This window comes from Sinocyclocheilus grahami, unplaced genomic scaffold, assembly GCF_001515645.1.
Source record: "Sinocyclocheilus grahami isolate Dianchi unplaced genomic scaffold, SAMN03320097.WGS_v1.1 scaffold134.1, whole genome shotgun sequence".
NCBI lineage: Eukaryota > Metazoa > Chordata > Actinopteri > Cypriniformes > Cyprinidae > Sinocyclocheilus > Sinocyclocheilus grahami.
Window position 1 is genome coordinate 414,450 of NW_015505313.1, and position 16,580 is coordinate 431,029.

The 16,580-nt window shown below is 36.4% G+C and overlaps 1 protein-coding gene across 3 annotated transcripts in view; it reads left to right on the forward strand.

Annotated features, from left to right (window-relative positions):
• Positions 1–16,580, forward strand: part of grid1a (glutamate receptor, ionotropic, delta 1a) — a 309,894-nt gene that overhangs the window by 265,367 nt on the left and 27,947 nt on the right. For all 3 annotated transcript variants that reach the window (XM_016279802.1, XM_016279803.1, XM_016279804.1), the window contains exons 9-13: positions 3,008–3,109; positions 5,954–6,151; positions 6,362–6,692; positions 8,930–9,068; positions 15,021–15,216. In XM_016279802.1, coding sequence (XP_016135288.1) covers positions 3,008–3,109; positions 5,954–6,151; positions 6,362–6,692; positions 8,930–9,068; positions 15,021–15,216 — 966 coding nt within the window. The remainder of the gene's footprint in view (positions 1–3,007; positions 3,110–5,953; positions 6,152–6,361; positions 6,693–8,929; positions 9,069–15,020; positions 15,217–16,580) is intronic.

Consider the following 16,580-nt stretch of genomic DNA (forward strand, 5'->3'; position numbering starts at 1 on the left):
ACATATTTAACTTTAAAGGACTTTTAAAATCTTCTAGAGTTATTCAGCCAAGAATAACAACTAACTAACTTCGCTAAAAAAAAGAAGAAGCCCAGAACTGCTTTTCTGACTGATATGACACAAACAATGTTAACCATTTGTACATTCTCTAACACGCATATTTTAGATTCACAATTCATTTAAAAGCCTCTGGTGTGTAAAAATAGTAAATATCATCATGTCCTCCTGTTTTTTTAACCCTAATAAAAGTTATAGGAGCATTAAATAGTTAATAAAGAAACTTAATTCTAATGCTCATTATATTAGCATTAGCCGTGCTTATGCTAACGATTAACTACTCTAATAACAGCGATGTTCATTTCAATCCGACATTCAAATTAAAATATTGAATAATCATAACAGAAGCGGTGTTTCCCACAGACTTGCACTCTATTTGTGGTGGCATATATATGCAAATTCAGTCTCTGCCAGCAGGAGGCACTTGTAGTGTGGGTGCTCATGTTTTTTCAATGAAGTCAAAGCCTTTTGGGAAATCTATTTGTGGCGGTCAGTTTTGATATTGTGGTGGCCAACCATAAATAAATCAATGTATGGGAAACACTGAGAAGTTCTAAATATTAAAAATTAAAATGAAACCTACCTGCTTGAACTCTTTAATTTGATCCGGGTGTCTGTCTTTAAAGTGTTTTGTTAGTTTGATGTGTTTCCTCATTTTGAGGTTGCCATGTCTCAGTGCTTTTATGAAGAGAGCGCATAGCCCATTTCGGATAGCGCATCAAGAACCGGGTTGACCGGGTACTCTGTACCACCGGTAATAAAAAAAAACCTGGTACTGTAACGTTTTCATTTTTTTAGTACTGACTTGGTACCGAAGTACCGGGTCTTTTGACAACACTAGTTTCAATTATTCAGAGTCGACTCTTTCTTTTGAGAGACAATAACTTTATACATGGGACACTTTCAGATTTAAAACTTTGCAGGATGTTTTCATTCACTTAGAGCTGTGTTGCACACTGCATGAAAGGTAATTTTCAAAAATCCATAATAGGGTCACTTTAACAAATCACTTGAGTGAATGATTCAACACTTGTCACTTGTCACCACCATTGGGCATAACTTGCTGTAAAAGACACTGAAAGCTCCACACTACTACAGAACAAAAGAAAGAGAAATCCCTATAAAGAAGTATTTTTCCAAATTCCTGCTATCTTATCTCTTTGTTTCTGCTTCTTTCTTCTCTATTCTTCTCTATGCTTTGGGTTTTGATCATATAAAATCTAATCTTGCTTGTAAAAGCTGAATCTGCTATTGTGGGTGAGGTAGGGGTTATTATTGTGACAGGGACTGTGTATTGGGCACTGCAGTGAAGATATATGATTAGTGTCATTGGGGCAGATTCTAAAGCCTCTGTCATTCTGTCACTCACAGAAGACTGTGGGCTCAAGCGCTGGCCGTACTAGAGCCATACATGATTTCAGGGTCAGAGTTACTTCTTTCCGAGATGTTAGTGCAGTGGCCTGCTGAATCCGTCACAGTGGAGGAATGGATCTGGTGGGATATTGGGATTATGATGAACGGGCCTGAATTTAAAGATAGATGCATCCTGGCTTTCATTTTGAAGTGTGGCACTGTGTTTTACAGAAACGCTGTCATTGCTTGTGGAAGGAGAATATGAGCATTGTCATTTCTCCACTGGCTCAGCAACTGGATTATATGCCGCAGATGTGGTGATTCACAGACAGGATAATACTCACAAAGATGAGAGTGGTTTTGTTCATGGAATAATATAAAGAAACCGAAATTGAATGAAGATTAATGTGCATGTTCTGTATTGTCAATGTGCGTATTCAGTAATAAAGTGGTTTTCATATCAGGATTTTAATTGAGGCGTTTTCATGGCAGCACTTTGTTTCATAGAGATTTTATTGTTCTTCTTCCAGAAATCTCTGCAATTATTTCAGCCCAAACCACTTAATATAGTAATTGTATTTGTGCTTTTTTGTTTGTTTGTTTGTTTGTTTGTTTGTTTGCTTGCTTGCTTGCTTGTAGCCAAGTTGTTCACCTTATAAAGTATAGTCAACTGCAATGACATCATCAAATATATATTTTTAATTAGCTTTCCAGTTTTCATGGACGGGACAGTAGGAAGGAGACAGGAAACACTGGGAGAGGAGAGAGGGGAACAGAACCTGGAGCCAGTACTCCAAAGTGGGGTTGCCTGAGGCGCAGCTGTGCCACATGTCAAAGTGCTACCCACAAGGCTATGGTTCTGACAACATCATTGTAATATTTCCATTAAAAAAAGAGCAGTTGTTTTTTTTCGATGTCTATTTGCATACAGAATGAGACTGAAAACAAGATGATGCATTTAATTTGCGCCATACAAAAAGTTACAACTTAATCTTACCTAAAACTTCACATCTATTCTTTTAATCATTTGGAATGATTACACAGAGGTTTCAAATTAAGATTTTTTGTTGTTGTAGTGGCATCAGTTCAGCTTCAAGGCCTTCAGAAATTAAGAAACTTTTGATAGAGTTGTTCTTTTGTGTTGTTTTCTGTTTTATTGTGTTTTCTGTGCTGATATTGACTGTAATCAGCAGCCTGTGGAAGCATATTGACAAAGGGCAGGTGTGTGAGTGCGCGCGCACACACTTGGGTGTGTGTTTAATTTGAGTTTTTAAAGAGAATTGGAAAATGTGACAGCTGTTGCCTAGGCGACCACCTCACACACTTACTTGAACATTTTCACCTGGACGTGTAACAAAAGCACAAATAGCTGAACCTCTGAGATGAATCCTGAAGGGCTACTGATTTCTGTTCAATGGTGAAGGGTCTGTCATAGATGAAAACATGTTTTGGGACAAAAACTCAGGTCATGTAAGGTCATCCCTGACTTTCAGCAACTGTCCTGTTCCTCCTTCTTAAATCTTTTTCCCACTCTCCCTTTTCTTTGCAATCATTTTTTGATCAAAGCTCAATCACAATCTCTTCCTCCATCTCCCAGCTGGCGACGTGGGACTCTGATCGTGGGCTGAACGGCAGTCTGAGGGAGAACAGGGCTGAGCATGGCATGCAAGGAATTACTCTGAAAGTGGTGACCTTGCTGGTGAGTATTTCAATAAATCTGATTCAGCTCCCCGTAGGTACAATCAGTGTCTTACTGATGTCAGGTTACTCTTACAGTCACTGTAGAATAAAAAGCATGACATGATTTTCATACAGTAAGTAGGACATGTTCATGGAATAAAATTGCTATCAAGCAATCATTTCTCTTCCCCCTACAACACAATTCTTGATGAAAAATGTTGTTTAAGCCACTAACCCCATGCCTAAGCCTAACTGTGACCTCAATGCTAATATCCATTCAATTTTCCAGTTATTCCAGGAATGTTTAGATGTACAGATGTTGATGGTTCTAAAAATATCCTGCAAGTAATATTTGGGCAGTAAGAATTTTATTCCAGAAATAACAGAATGATACTTTATATTGCGTCTCCTGTTCCTGCAGTACATCTTACAGCATACTAATTGTGGCTAGGGCTGGGTACCAATATTGATTTTCCAGTTAATTCTAACCTTGATTTGAATGGTTAGAATAATATATGAAAATATGTAATATACGAGTCGAGTTGAGAGCTTGCTGCTGCAATATATCATCGATCACTAGTTGTCATAAACTGTATATTTTTCCGCATGGTTGCGCTGTGTGGTTTTTGTCTTGTCTCTCATCAGATATCAGTATTTTAGTCATGCAGACTCTTGATGGTTTTCGCCAGAGATTCCTTTGGGCTTTGATCTTTATTTATTCTCCAGTCTATCTTGGTTGTGGTCTCTCTAAATACAATTATAGTGCACTAGCTTGAGTCTTAGATATTTCATCTGTCTATATTTGAGTGCGCAGGGCCTGCTTCACAAACAGTCAATCTTGTTTGGTGGCGATTTGCCTTACTGCAAATTGCCCAGGTGAATTTAAAAAGGTAATTTCTGTCTGGCATTGCACGCTTCCCTGGCCATGGTGTAACAGGTCAGCTGAAACACTTCATTTAGATTAACCTGAGACCAAAGGGTCTCAGCTTTCACTGGTAAAAGTGTCACGTCAGCCAATGCTTTGAATGTGACAGAAAACCAATCTGACCTCAATCACGACCTGAACAGACGGATACACCACAGAAATAAGGTTTGCAATCAATATTAAATCTTTTATTTGCAGAAATATGTCCAAACTTATTAGTCAGGCTCTGCTTTCATCTTTGCTTTCCCTTCAAACGAGGAAATTATAAGATTCAATCTAGGGATGCACCATCATCACTTTTTCCAGTACTCGCCTGATACCGATACTTTTATTTTTGCCAGTACTTGCAGATACAGAGTACCGATACCAATATTTTTATTGCATTTGTAACTTTTTGAAATATTAGGTACAGAAACCAAAAGAGTATGTATAATGTTAGTTGGTTAACTTCATTTATTAAATAGATACAGTCAAGCCCAAATTTATTCAGACACCTTCAACATTTCTCACATTATCACAGTTTATTCGCTATAGTTTAGAAAATGGTAATAAAATATGACAAGAACTCAGAGTTAAACTGTGTCAGAACAAATTCAGCTTTATAATGTCAGATAACTTTGATAGAAAGGTATGTAATGGATTACAATCAACCAAAAATTATTCAGACAGCTGTTAGTATGACAGTATTTACACAACTATCAATACTTAGTCGGGCAACCCTTAGCCTTAATGACAGCCTGTAGTCTCCTGGGCATGCTGTCACCTAGGTTCAAGCAAACCTGAACTTCAATTTTTTTTCCCAGAATAATTTTTGGTCCCAAATTTGTATCAGTTTTACTGGTAGTCCACTGTATTAGTTTCAGTCCAAATGATGTGTGTGCTAAGTGAGTGAACATCAAAGATCACACAACAGAATTGCGCGTGCTCTCTCTCTTTCTCTCGCTCTCTCTCTTTCTTTCTCTCTCCCTACCGTTAAGTAACTTGTGCATTGTTTAACTTACTTGTTTTTGACGTATCTGACCGAACTACAAACTTTCCAGTGATGTCTGTGAGAAAAGTAAATTCACTCGACAAGCTTGTGCATCTGCTCCGCCGTGTTCAATCCACTCAGCGTGCTTTGTTTATCAGCTCGCGCACATACAGTCAATACTGAATGTTTAACATTATATTCATTGCATACATATACTTCGTAGACATCCTTAATCTCTAATAACGCCATTCTGCTATATGTTATTCTGTTGTCGGTGTTTCATTGTCTGAATATGGCACTTAACACGGTGCATCCCTAATTCAATCTAAATCTGTCTGGCACTAACGCCAAATAACAGCTATGTCAGCTAAGATTTAAGCCTGTCCGTTACTGTCAAGATGCTGCAGGAGATACATATGAATTCTGGGAAATATTAAATTCTAATATCATTGTTTGAAAACATCTGCGAATGAATCCTAAAAGTTTGGGGTTTAAGCAAAAGTGACACTAAAGACATACATTATGTTATACAATATATAATGTTACAAAAGATTTCTATTTCAAATAAATGTTCAGATAAATTAACTTTCTGTGCACCAGCTGTTTTCAACACTGATAATAATAACAATGTTTCTTCAGCACTAAATCAGCATATTTGAATGATTTCTAAAGGATCATGTGACACTGAAGACTGGAGTAATGGCTGCTGAAAATTAATCTTAGCAAATGATAATAATATTTCAATTTTAGATTTTTAACTCTATTTTTGATATTATATTTTTTACTTTATTTTTGATTGAAAATCTTAATGACCCCAAACTTTTGAATGGTAGTGTATGTGTAGGCAGAACAAGCATATTCATCTTTTCATCACTGCTTAATTTAGTTCCAAATCAGGTTACCAAAGTATAATTAAATAAATAAACAAGTGAATCAAATGAACCCCTACATTTCTCTGTTGTCTCCAGGAGGAGCCATTTGTGATGGTGGCAGAAAACATTCTAGGTCAGCCCAAAAGATATAAGGGATTTTCCATAGATATTCTAGACGCCCTGGCCAAAATTCTGGGTTTTAAGTATGAAATGTATCAAGTGGCTGATGGGAAATACGGATCTCCTCAGGCCAATGGGTCTTGGAATGGAATGATTGGAGAACTAATTGGGAAGGTGAGATTCACATTCATAAAGACTTTCCCATATAGTGTTTCTTATGTGAAACTGCATACTGATATTAGTCAATTAATTGTTAACTGCTTTAGGCACGTATGGTTATGAAGGCATTGCACTTATTCAAATGTCCTCTCTTGTAACTTATACAGCCAGATTTCACTTGGGTTTTTGTTATCTCAGACTGCATGTTGATTTATTACTATTTAGAGGGCAGATGTGGCTATTTCAGCCATCACCATCACTCCTGAGCGAGAGAATGTGGTGGACTTCAGTAAACGCTATCTGGATTATTCTGTGGGAATCCTGATGACTAAAACCGAAGAGAGACTCAACATCTTCTCCTTGCTGGCACCGTTTGACCTGGCAGTGTGGGCCTGCATTGCTGCTGCCATTCCTGTGGTGGGTGTCATGGTCTTTCTGCTCCGACGCGTCCAATCTGTCCGCTCCCAGAATCCTCCTGGGCCCCACCAGCCTGCTTCTGTCACAACGTCCTTCCAAAGTGCCATCTGGATCGTCTACGGAGCCTTTGTACAGCAAGGTGAGCTGGGTCATGTCACATGAACATGAGGGATGAGGTATTGCTGAATAGTCACCTCACTTGGATGGTGCAATCAGTTGCTGACATTCTTGTCTGCATGCAGGAGCACAGCTAATGCAGCGTTTTAAGACTTTTATTTTAAGAAAATATATTTTCAGTAAAATATATAATATAATATATAATAATATATATATTATATAAAATATATATGCTGTATCTTCAAATATTTTACAGCACTAGAGACCTAAAGTCTTACATTTTGACTATTTGACAAAATATATTATTCTATAGGAATTCTGTAACTCACAGCTGCATGTGTCTAAAGGTGCCTATGAAGAGAGGAGCGAGTGTGTTTTGTTGTTTTAGATAAATGGATGCACTTTTCCATTCTGCGTACTCTGGGTATCTTGTCAATACCGGGCTGACTCTTAAGTGTCTCTGTGCGCTTTCAGATGTAGCAAGTTAGACCAAGATGCAAGCAATTTACAGCAGCTGCTGAATGACAATTACGTTTTTTTTCTACAGCTGTTTACCAATTTGTAATTATTAGCCTTGGACCCATAAATTGATAATGAAACACACTGCGAGTAATTATGAAAATAGGTTTTGCATTTGGGTCACCTTTTTAAATAAACATTTACTTATCACTTACGAAGGACAACTATATGATAGCAGGTGCGCTATACTGTTCAAATTGTGTCAGGGCTCCTAGTAGCAACCCTTATTAAAAAGTAACACATCATGAGCAAACAGCGCTGCTTAACAAGTGTTAGGAGCCTTAAAGGGATAGTTCACTTAAAATAAAAGGGATAGAGACCCAAAACATTTTTGTATGAACGTTTTTGTATGACCTTTCCCTTTATGATCAAGCAAAATTTTGCTTGTTGTCCATCATCAATCCTCTCAAGTGGCCAGTGTGACTAGAGATACAGTAATGTGCAATTACTGTGAAATTGTATTCAGAAAGAATGCATTCAATAAATCAAAAATGACAGTGAGTAAAGACATTTGTAATGTTACAAAATATTTATATTTCAAATAAATGCTGTCCTTCTGAACTTTCTCTTCATCAGATGATACTAAAAAATTTATTTAGCTAAATATTAAGCAGAACCAACATTATCAGCATTAATAATACATGTTTTCTTGAGCAGCAAATCAGCATATATCATAGAATGAAAGATCATGTAACACTGAAGAGTGGAGTAATGGCTGTTGAAAATTCTGCTTTTCTAAAATGTACAATATTTCACAGTATTTCTCTTTTTACTATATTTTGATCAAATAAATGCAGCCTTGGTGAACATAAGAGACTTATTTCAAAAGCATTAAAAAATCTTTCCAACCCCAAAGTTTTTTGAATGGCAGTAGCTATTTCATTTCCAGTCATATACAATTTGACATATTTTACTTTGCCCTGGAATACATGCTGCCATGTTGTAAATGCAACTAATCATCATTAATGAAATTATTTGTAAATATTTTGTGAAATCCTCTTACTAAACTTACATATTGGTGTGGAGGTGCATGTTTAGAACAAAAATGATTCAAAGATTCAAATTCTCTGTCTGGGCATATAAAAAAGCACAAGCACTTTTTTTCTTGGGAGGCTCAGTTTGAAACCAGTGCACTCTCAACCCTATAATGAGCATGGTTGCCCACTTAACCTTTGACCTTTCCAATTACAGACTCTTTGGATATCCTTTTAGGCCTAAAGGGACATTTCGGATCTCAGATCATTTGGCTCAGAGTCCCAAAAGAAAACTTATAGCCCCTAACGAGCTCCATTGAGCATGATAGCAGCGGATCTTTTCCCTTCTCGTTTTATTCTCACCGTCTCTGTGTCAGTGATGACATTTCCAAGGCTGTGTGTGCTGGAGAGGAATATTGTGTTGACATTTTAGCACAGGCTTATAAGGTGTTGAGCTTTTCTGAGAAAAACGGGTGATGGAAGAATGAATCTTATTACATGGCTGCAGTGCTGTGTCACTGCCAAAAAGCGGCAGGAAGAAAAATAATGGAAGGCTGAAATGAGATAAAATCACAGATGGTTCAGTGATATAGACAAGGGGTCAAGGTTTAGCTGGTTAGCATGAACCAGTTAGACCCTGCTGTCGAAAAACCCTGCATTTCTCTCCATTCTTTGGGGTTTTTATGTATCAGTGTATCTTTGAATTGGTGTAAACAATGACAAGCAATCCGCATAGAATGTTTTCTCTTCTTCCTTGTGTTTGCAGGTGGTGAATCCTTCATGAGTTCAATGGCTCTCAGGATTGCAATGGGAAGCTGGTGGCTATTTACCCTCATTGTCTGCTCGTCCTACACAGCCAACCTGGCAGCCTACCTCACCGTATCCCGCATGGACAACACTGTTCGGTAAGCTAACTAGTCCAGCTCTGTGTCTCAGTGCCAGAACTCCACACATCTGCAGATGCTTGTCCATATGCAGGCTTGTAAACCCTGACTCAACACGCTGTTGACCACATGGTGTGTCATAGAACCTTATTAGAGCTGTCACATCTCTGAACGTAGCTCCAGGTTAGGATATCACGTCACTGGATTGCATTCATTAGCATCAGATTAGGGTCTGCACAACTGCAAATTATTACTAGTTGACTAGTCATTCAGAAAAGCAGTTGATTAGTCTGTTGGACAGTGTTTACCTTATGTAAATGGATCACAATGCACCATGCCATTTCAGCAAAGTTCAACACTGGGTTACCGGAGTACGTGGGGTGAGAAAGTGTCTGCTAGTTGATGTGGGATAGAGAACACGAAAATGTGTGTATCTTCTTTATTACATGGCTGCAGTCCTGTGTCACTGCCAAAAAGCAGCAGTAAGGAACATAAAGGAGGAAAAATTAGATAAAATCACAGAGGAGTTCAGTGATATAGATAAGGGGTCCAGGTGAGGCATTTAGCCAAATGCTGTACTGAAAAGCATGTTTTTCTATAATTTGCTTAAAATATCAAGCACGTTTGATATTCTCCGACTGGATGGATTCCGAGTCAGAAGCGGTCTGTGCCCATCATACACTGCACTATTTTTTGTAAAATATCAGCTAAAATCTGCAATCTGGCTCTGACTTTAGGCAACTAACATCAACTTGTAAATCAGGGCAAAAACCTGGGCAAAATTCAGTTTTCAAGCTTTAAATATATTTTTTGGGTGGTTATTTATGAGAATTTTAGCTTGTATGTGAATATGCTTAATGAACACAAAGCTCTCTAGTTTCATTTTATTTTTAACATTACATAATAACAGTTCTGTTGTCACTATATAAAATCTACTATTTAGTAATTTGAAGGGGAAACGAATAATTGATACTGACCCAATGTGACAAAACTAGTAACTCTGAATTTTCAAGGCATAGAGGAAGTAAGTCTAAAATTGAAAGTAGTAACATTGTGAGTCGACTAAAAGCTTCATATTTCTTCAAATTAATTCTGAAATCACAGCATGCAGGCTGTCTCTTAGAGACCACGTTGGTCCTTCACTTCCCAGCAGGGAGCTCACAGTTCCTGACATTCTCCATAAATTCCACGAAAGGTTGCTTCATATTAAAATCCTTTCTTTTTTTTCCTTTGTGTAGACGCCAGAACCTTTTCTCCTTTTATGTGTTCTAGGTGTTTTGTCAATGCAGGCTGCTCCCACTTCAGAGAAATCTCGTGCACTTGTTGTTATAAACACACAGGTCTTTTTTATATTTATATATACACCGCTTACAACTGTCAGATAGCACAAACAACGCGCCACAAAAGAGCTGCAGTGATTCTTTTCTTTCTCCCTCACTATAGAAGAATAATTGCATTGTCACAGCAGAAATAAATGCTCTTTCTGCTTTTTAAAACCTCCCTCTTATTTGACTATGAGAGTTGTTTTATATGAACTGGTAATGCCCTACCTGATGTGCAAATAGTTTCCTCCTGCCTCTGTAAATGTTATCTGCCTGCTCATTGAATTCGGCCCTCTCAGCTCAGCTTAAAACCCAAGACCGGAGAAGCTTATTGCATTCTGTCTCTTTGAAGACTATATACTCCTGGCGGACCTGTTAGTTCACCAGCGAAATGCCTCACACCGTTTGCCCAAAGGTTCAGCTTTAGAACATTAAAGGAGAGTTTGGTGCCGTCACATTTCTTATTCAGCTCTTGTGAGTATGTGTGTGTGTGTTGAGGCTCTGGGGGATTATTTCTTCCATCTATCAGTGGCAGCATCCACAGCTGCTATGGTTGTGCTAATCACCTTGTTTGTAACTGTTATTAAAATCAGGCAGCCCTGCTGGTGCATGATACGGTATCGTTAGCACACTGGGAGCCCACTGGGAGTCTTTCATATCTCTCACCAGCCTTAGATGTAAAATGGGATTCAGGCTTGACAAACGTTGTGTTTAGTCCTGAGGTTCCCAAATTGAGGAACTTCAGAACACATAATTAAGCCTGAGTGTGGTTTAATACAGCACCATATTTCTAGGCTTAGTTGGATGTAGGGCATCTAGAACATTCTCATACAAAACAAAAACAAGACAATGGATCACATCCCAATTCATTTCCCCATTACGCCTAATAATACCTTTTATAGAGCACCTCTATTGATTTGTCCTGCAGAGGCCGGCTGAAAGAATCTCAGAGGCATGGAGTTTGTACTTACCTGCTAGGTATCCTGGGAAATTGCATTACATGTTTAGGACTGTCAGTCGATTTAACATTTTACATAATATGCTGATTAATTGATCAAAGTGATTGCAAATTGAAACATACATATCAATATCAGCTTATAAAAAAATCTAATTAAGATTATTTAAACATATATTTGAGACTTATTTTTACAATGTTTAGTGATTTTTTTATTTAGTGATTTTTTATTTATTTTATATTGCAGTTTTATTGCAATTATATTATATATGTGCTGTTCTAACACATTTCACCCAAGAGGACAATAAAAGTATATTACTAGTATATACTACAGCAGTATATTAGTATATACAAACATCTTTGGCAATTTTGTCGTTTCTTCATCTTTTTTTAGCATCTCACACAATAAGCACCTTTTTACTTCAGTGTGTCAAGTTCAAAACACTTCAATGATTAAAAATGCATCCCATGACCCCTGTGCTCATTCTGTTCTGTTCAGTTGCACACTGTCTAGTTGTTTTTGAATGCAAGAACACGTCTTGTGTTAACAGCTCATTACTCATTCTTTGCTGCCTTCTCTCAATAAGTGTGGTTTGGTGAAGAGTGTTGTCTATAGAAGCATGTGGATCACGAGTCATAATTAAATATATGGGTTTTTTAACACATTATTTATTTTTAAAAGTAATTGTAAGTCTCACTCCATAAGACGTCAAGTTGCTTTAAGGTAATTTAACCTAGGTGTGGTGGTCATTAACTAGACCTTTATAAATGTTTGTTTTTTTTAACCACCAGCCACAAACAGCACAATGGAGACGGTGACCTCATATATGCCATCTCTATAGTTTTCACTATAGGTACTAGGCAGACTATAGACTTCATTCTGTTTGCACAAGAACCAGTGGAAAACAGGAACTTAGAAATTAGGTTGCTCAATCCATGTTTTGTCAACTGAACCCCAACAAGTATATTAATAGCTTATCTCATCTCAGTTTAATGATGGTGCATCTGTCCACATGGGTCAAATTAGAGACCAAATTAGGCTCAATAGCTGGCATGTTTTTAATATGTTAAAACCTGAAAAAAATAGAATTGCTAATGACACTGATGTACACTGCAGTTAATTTTAAATGTTTTTGAAAGAAGTCTCTAATGCTTACCAAGGCTGATCAAACAAGCAATGAAATACTAATATTGTAAAATATATTTACAGTTTAAAAGAAGTCCGTTTTATTTGATATTTCAAAATGTAATTTATTCCTGTGATAGAAAAGCAAAATTTTCAGCATACATTACTTCAGTCTTCAGTGTCAGATGATCCTTCAGAAATCATTCTAATACACTGATTTGGTGCACAAGGTACCGTTTTATTATTATCAGAGTTGAAAACATTGTGCTGCTTTGCTTTCCTTATTAATTTATTAATTAATTTATTTATTATTTAACAATGATATATTTTTCAAGATTTTTTGATGAGTGGAATGTTTAAAAGAACAGTATCTATTTGAATAGAATAGAATAGAATGGAATAGAAATATCTTTTTTTGTAACATTATAAATTTATAAAATCTTTTTTCAAAAATCTTTTTGAAATGTTGAATGTTAAATCTTGAATGAAACAATAAACTGCTTTGCCACAGCTTCGAAAGAAATGTTCAATTTCAGAACTGCAACATTTTTCAGGAAAGTTAAAACTCTACAAAAGCTGCTCAGCAGGGTTTGGAGAATAAATGAGTATATCATGAATACAATGAGATGACACCATGCGTTACATATTTCCATAGGGTTTTTTTCTCTCCTCCAGCTGTGGCAGTATCACTATAATTAAACTGATTAATTGTTCTGATTTTATCTTCTCAAGATTAACAATCTGACTCATTGAATCTGCAAATAATTGTGCTGTCCTGTTAAATAGCCTTGTCAAGGGTGATGGAAGATGCTTATCTCAACATGAAATCACTCCCCACTAAAACCAGAAGGAGAAGCAACACAGTGTCATTACGCAAGAGGGAAGAGCAGCCGGCTGCCCTAAACATCACATGGACTGCATGACATCGGAAGTTGCAGATGGAAGGCAGCAGCTGTGAGCTGCAAAATCATTTAGAACTGTATTTTGTCAGGGGGAATTTTTTCCCACAAATTATTCAAATAATTAATGAATACATCATGTTTATGCATTCATTCATTATTTGAGACAGTTTTAGTGTTGTTGTGTCTAGTCTGCCTTTTCATTAAGGATTGATTGTTGCATGAGCTCTTTTATTGTTTTAATGTAGAGAAGCAAGTATTGTTGCGTCTTTTGGTCTGGCTTCTAACTCGCCTGTACTTGTACAAAAACTGTGATGTTGTTTTTGTTTTGTTTTTTCTAGACCCTTTTAAAGTCTTTATTCAGTGTGTGGACAAGATTTTCTGTGATTGTTATAATCTGGCCACAGCCATCTGAACTGAAAACACATTTCAGAAACCATTTCCACCCAGCCAATTGCTGCATATTTATCACAGTTTAAATTTATTAAAGCTTTTCACAATATTTTAAATAACAAAGCAGCCATCTAGCCCACACATAATAAAAGAAAAAAATGCATATGATATGCATACATAAGCAGATGAGCAGATGTAAACCAGCCAAATATTTTCATGCTGTTAGATTGGTACTTACAGAGCCAGGTCAAGCAGTAATGGTAGTGTTAGATAAGAGACTTTCATTAACCACCATGTTACCCTATCGAAATGCATCGTATCAGTACTCACACCTCTGTGATTCTTGAATGCATTTAGGAGGAAAAGTGTCATGGAGAGGTGAAGGACACATCGTCTGTGTTATGATCTATTTAATTCAATGTTTTTTATTTTATTTCAGAGAAGAGATAGCATGTTGTGAATGTATTTCAGATTCTAAGCTACCTAAAACTATAGACAATAATGAAATAAAAAAAATATATATATTTTTAAATAAACCGTCTGAACTGTGTTTAAAAAATAAGCAGGTAATTGTATTCTATAGCCTAAGGATATGTGCATAACACCAACACCAGTGCTAAAGATGGACACTTGACATTTGTTTTATTTTGAATCCAGTCTTTTTGCACTAAACCTTTTTTTTTTTTTTTTTTTTTTTTTACACAAATATTTCATTCCATTAATTGTGATTTATTTCCCCTCATTTAATTTAGTTTCTGTTCTTTAAATCTTTACAGTCAGGGTAATAAAGCTTTGCTCACTCTAAGAGAGCAATTAACAATAAAATGAAATAATAGTATCTATGTGTGTACACTGTTACACGTTATTCAATTGGCTGAAAAGCACCGTATGATATGCCTAAATGGTTGGTTCCAGCAAGAGTAGGATTTTAATTGTTTAATGCTCCTTTCACACTGTTTATGCAGGTTGTGAAATGTACCATTCACAGCTTTTTGTTGTTGTTGTTGTTTGAGGCATATCTAGACCTCCAGACTGTTTAAAAACTAAAATAATAAATCAAATCATCCAGCACATGACAGTGAACACAGTGGCAATTTCGCAAACACATTCTGAACATCAGGCATCAATAATTCTTAGCATACAGCATGTTAATTAGATCAATTTGCCTTCTTCCACACTCTGTTGTCATGTCTGTTTTTATTTAATTTTTAATATAATGTGCACTTTAAATAATATATGTGACTTGTATATCTTTTATTATTTTTATTCTCAATCCAGAACATTTCAAGACCTTTCCAAGCAGACAGAGCTGAGCTACGGAACGGTGAGAGACTCCGCTGTGTTCGAGTATTTCAGGGTGAAGGGCACGAACCCCTTGGAGCAAGACAGCACTTTCGCCGAGCTGTGGAGAACTATCAATAAAAATCAGGGGCAGGACAACTCTGTGACATCTCCTGCTGAAGGCATCCGCAAGGTATCAGACACAGAGTCCTATTACTTACAGATGAGGTTGGAGGGGGGATCAAGATATAAGTCCACATATGTAGCCTAATACAAACTTTATGAAGCCAAGGACCCCTAAATATCAAGGTGGCGTATCCATCCATATTGTGCGAGTCATAAAAATTATTAATATGCTGCTGAATGCATTCATGTATTTGTGCTTGTTTGGTAAAACTTTCAAAGTCACTTTGTATACAAACTGTTGCTGATGCCAAGTGAATCTTTAAGACACTTGATATCCACATCAAACCCTTTGATAAAACTTAAAAAAATTGCAGGTATTGAATTTCACAGCTCGTCTTATTGTGGCATATCCACTGGCATGCTTTTTGCAGGAGACATCACCAAACCATGAATCTCTTTATGAGAGTTTTTTTTTCAGCCCAGTTACATAACTGGCTATTAAGCTAGCAATTCAGCAGGCTCAGAATTGATTTCTTAAGCAGAATAATGAAAAGAGATAAGACACAGAGAAATTGAGACCTGTACAGTTGCACCCCCGCACTTTGGATGGTGTTGAATAGTGCTATTGTCAGGCCATCCATGCTGAAGTGTTTAACTACCAGTAATTGCCCAACAGATTCACATATACAGTATATGAGTGTTTCTTCAACTGTGGCCACTTTTTTCCCTTTGGGCTAGAAAATAAATTATCTTACAGCAAACATTTCACACCCTCACTAGAATAATTTGTTTGCTAACAATGTCCAGTAGTGTATAGACATTTGTCCTTGGAGAATTTTGTCATTTTATGTATTTTTTTCCCCCCTAAAAGTGGAAATAACCAATGGACAGTATAGCATAATTTCCAGTTTTAAATTGTAGTATATAATAAATGCATATATATTAATGCATAATAAAATTTCACAAAATCTATATTAATGCACAATAATTTTTTTTAAAGGGGAGGGGGGCATTTTATGCTCACCGAGGCTGTGTTTATTTGATCAAAGATAGAGTAATAACTAGAATTAGACTAGAATTTAAATGAACTGTTTTCTATTTGAATATATTTTCAAATGTAATTTATTCCTGTGATGGCAAAGCTGAAGTCTTCAGCTTCAAATGATCCTTCAGAAATCATTCTAATCATTTGGTGCTCAAGAAACATTTCTTATTATTATCAGTGTTGAAAACAGTTTTTGCTGCTTAATATTTTGAAACCATGACACAGTATAATTCAAAAGTTTGTGGAAAGAAAAAAAGTAAGAAAATTTAACATTAACACTTTTATTTAGGAAAGATGCATTAAATTACATTTATGTAACAAAAGATTTATATTTGAAATAGAAAATGCTGTTCTTTTGAAATTTCTACTCATAAAAGAATCCCCCC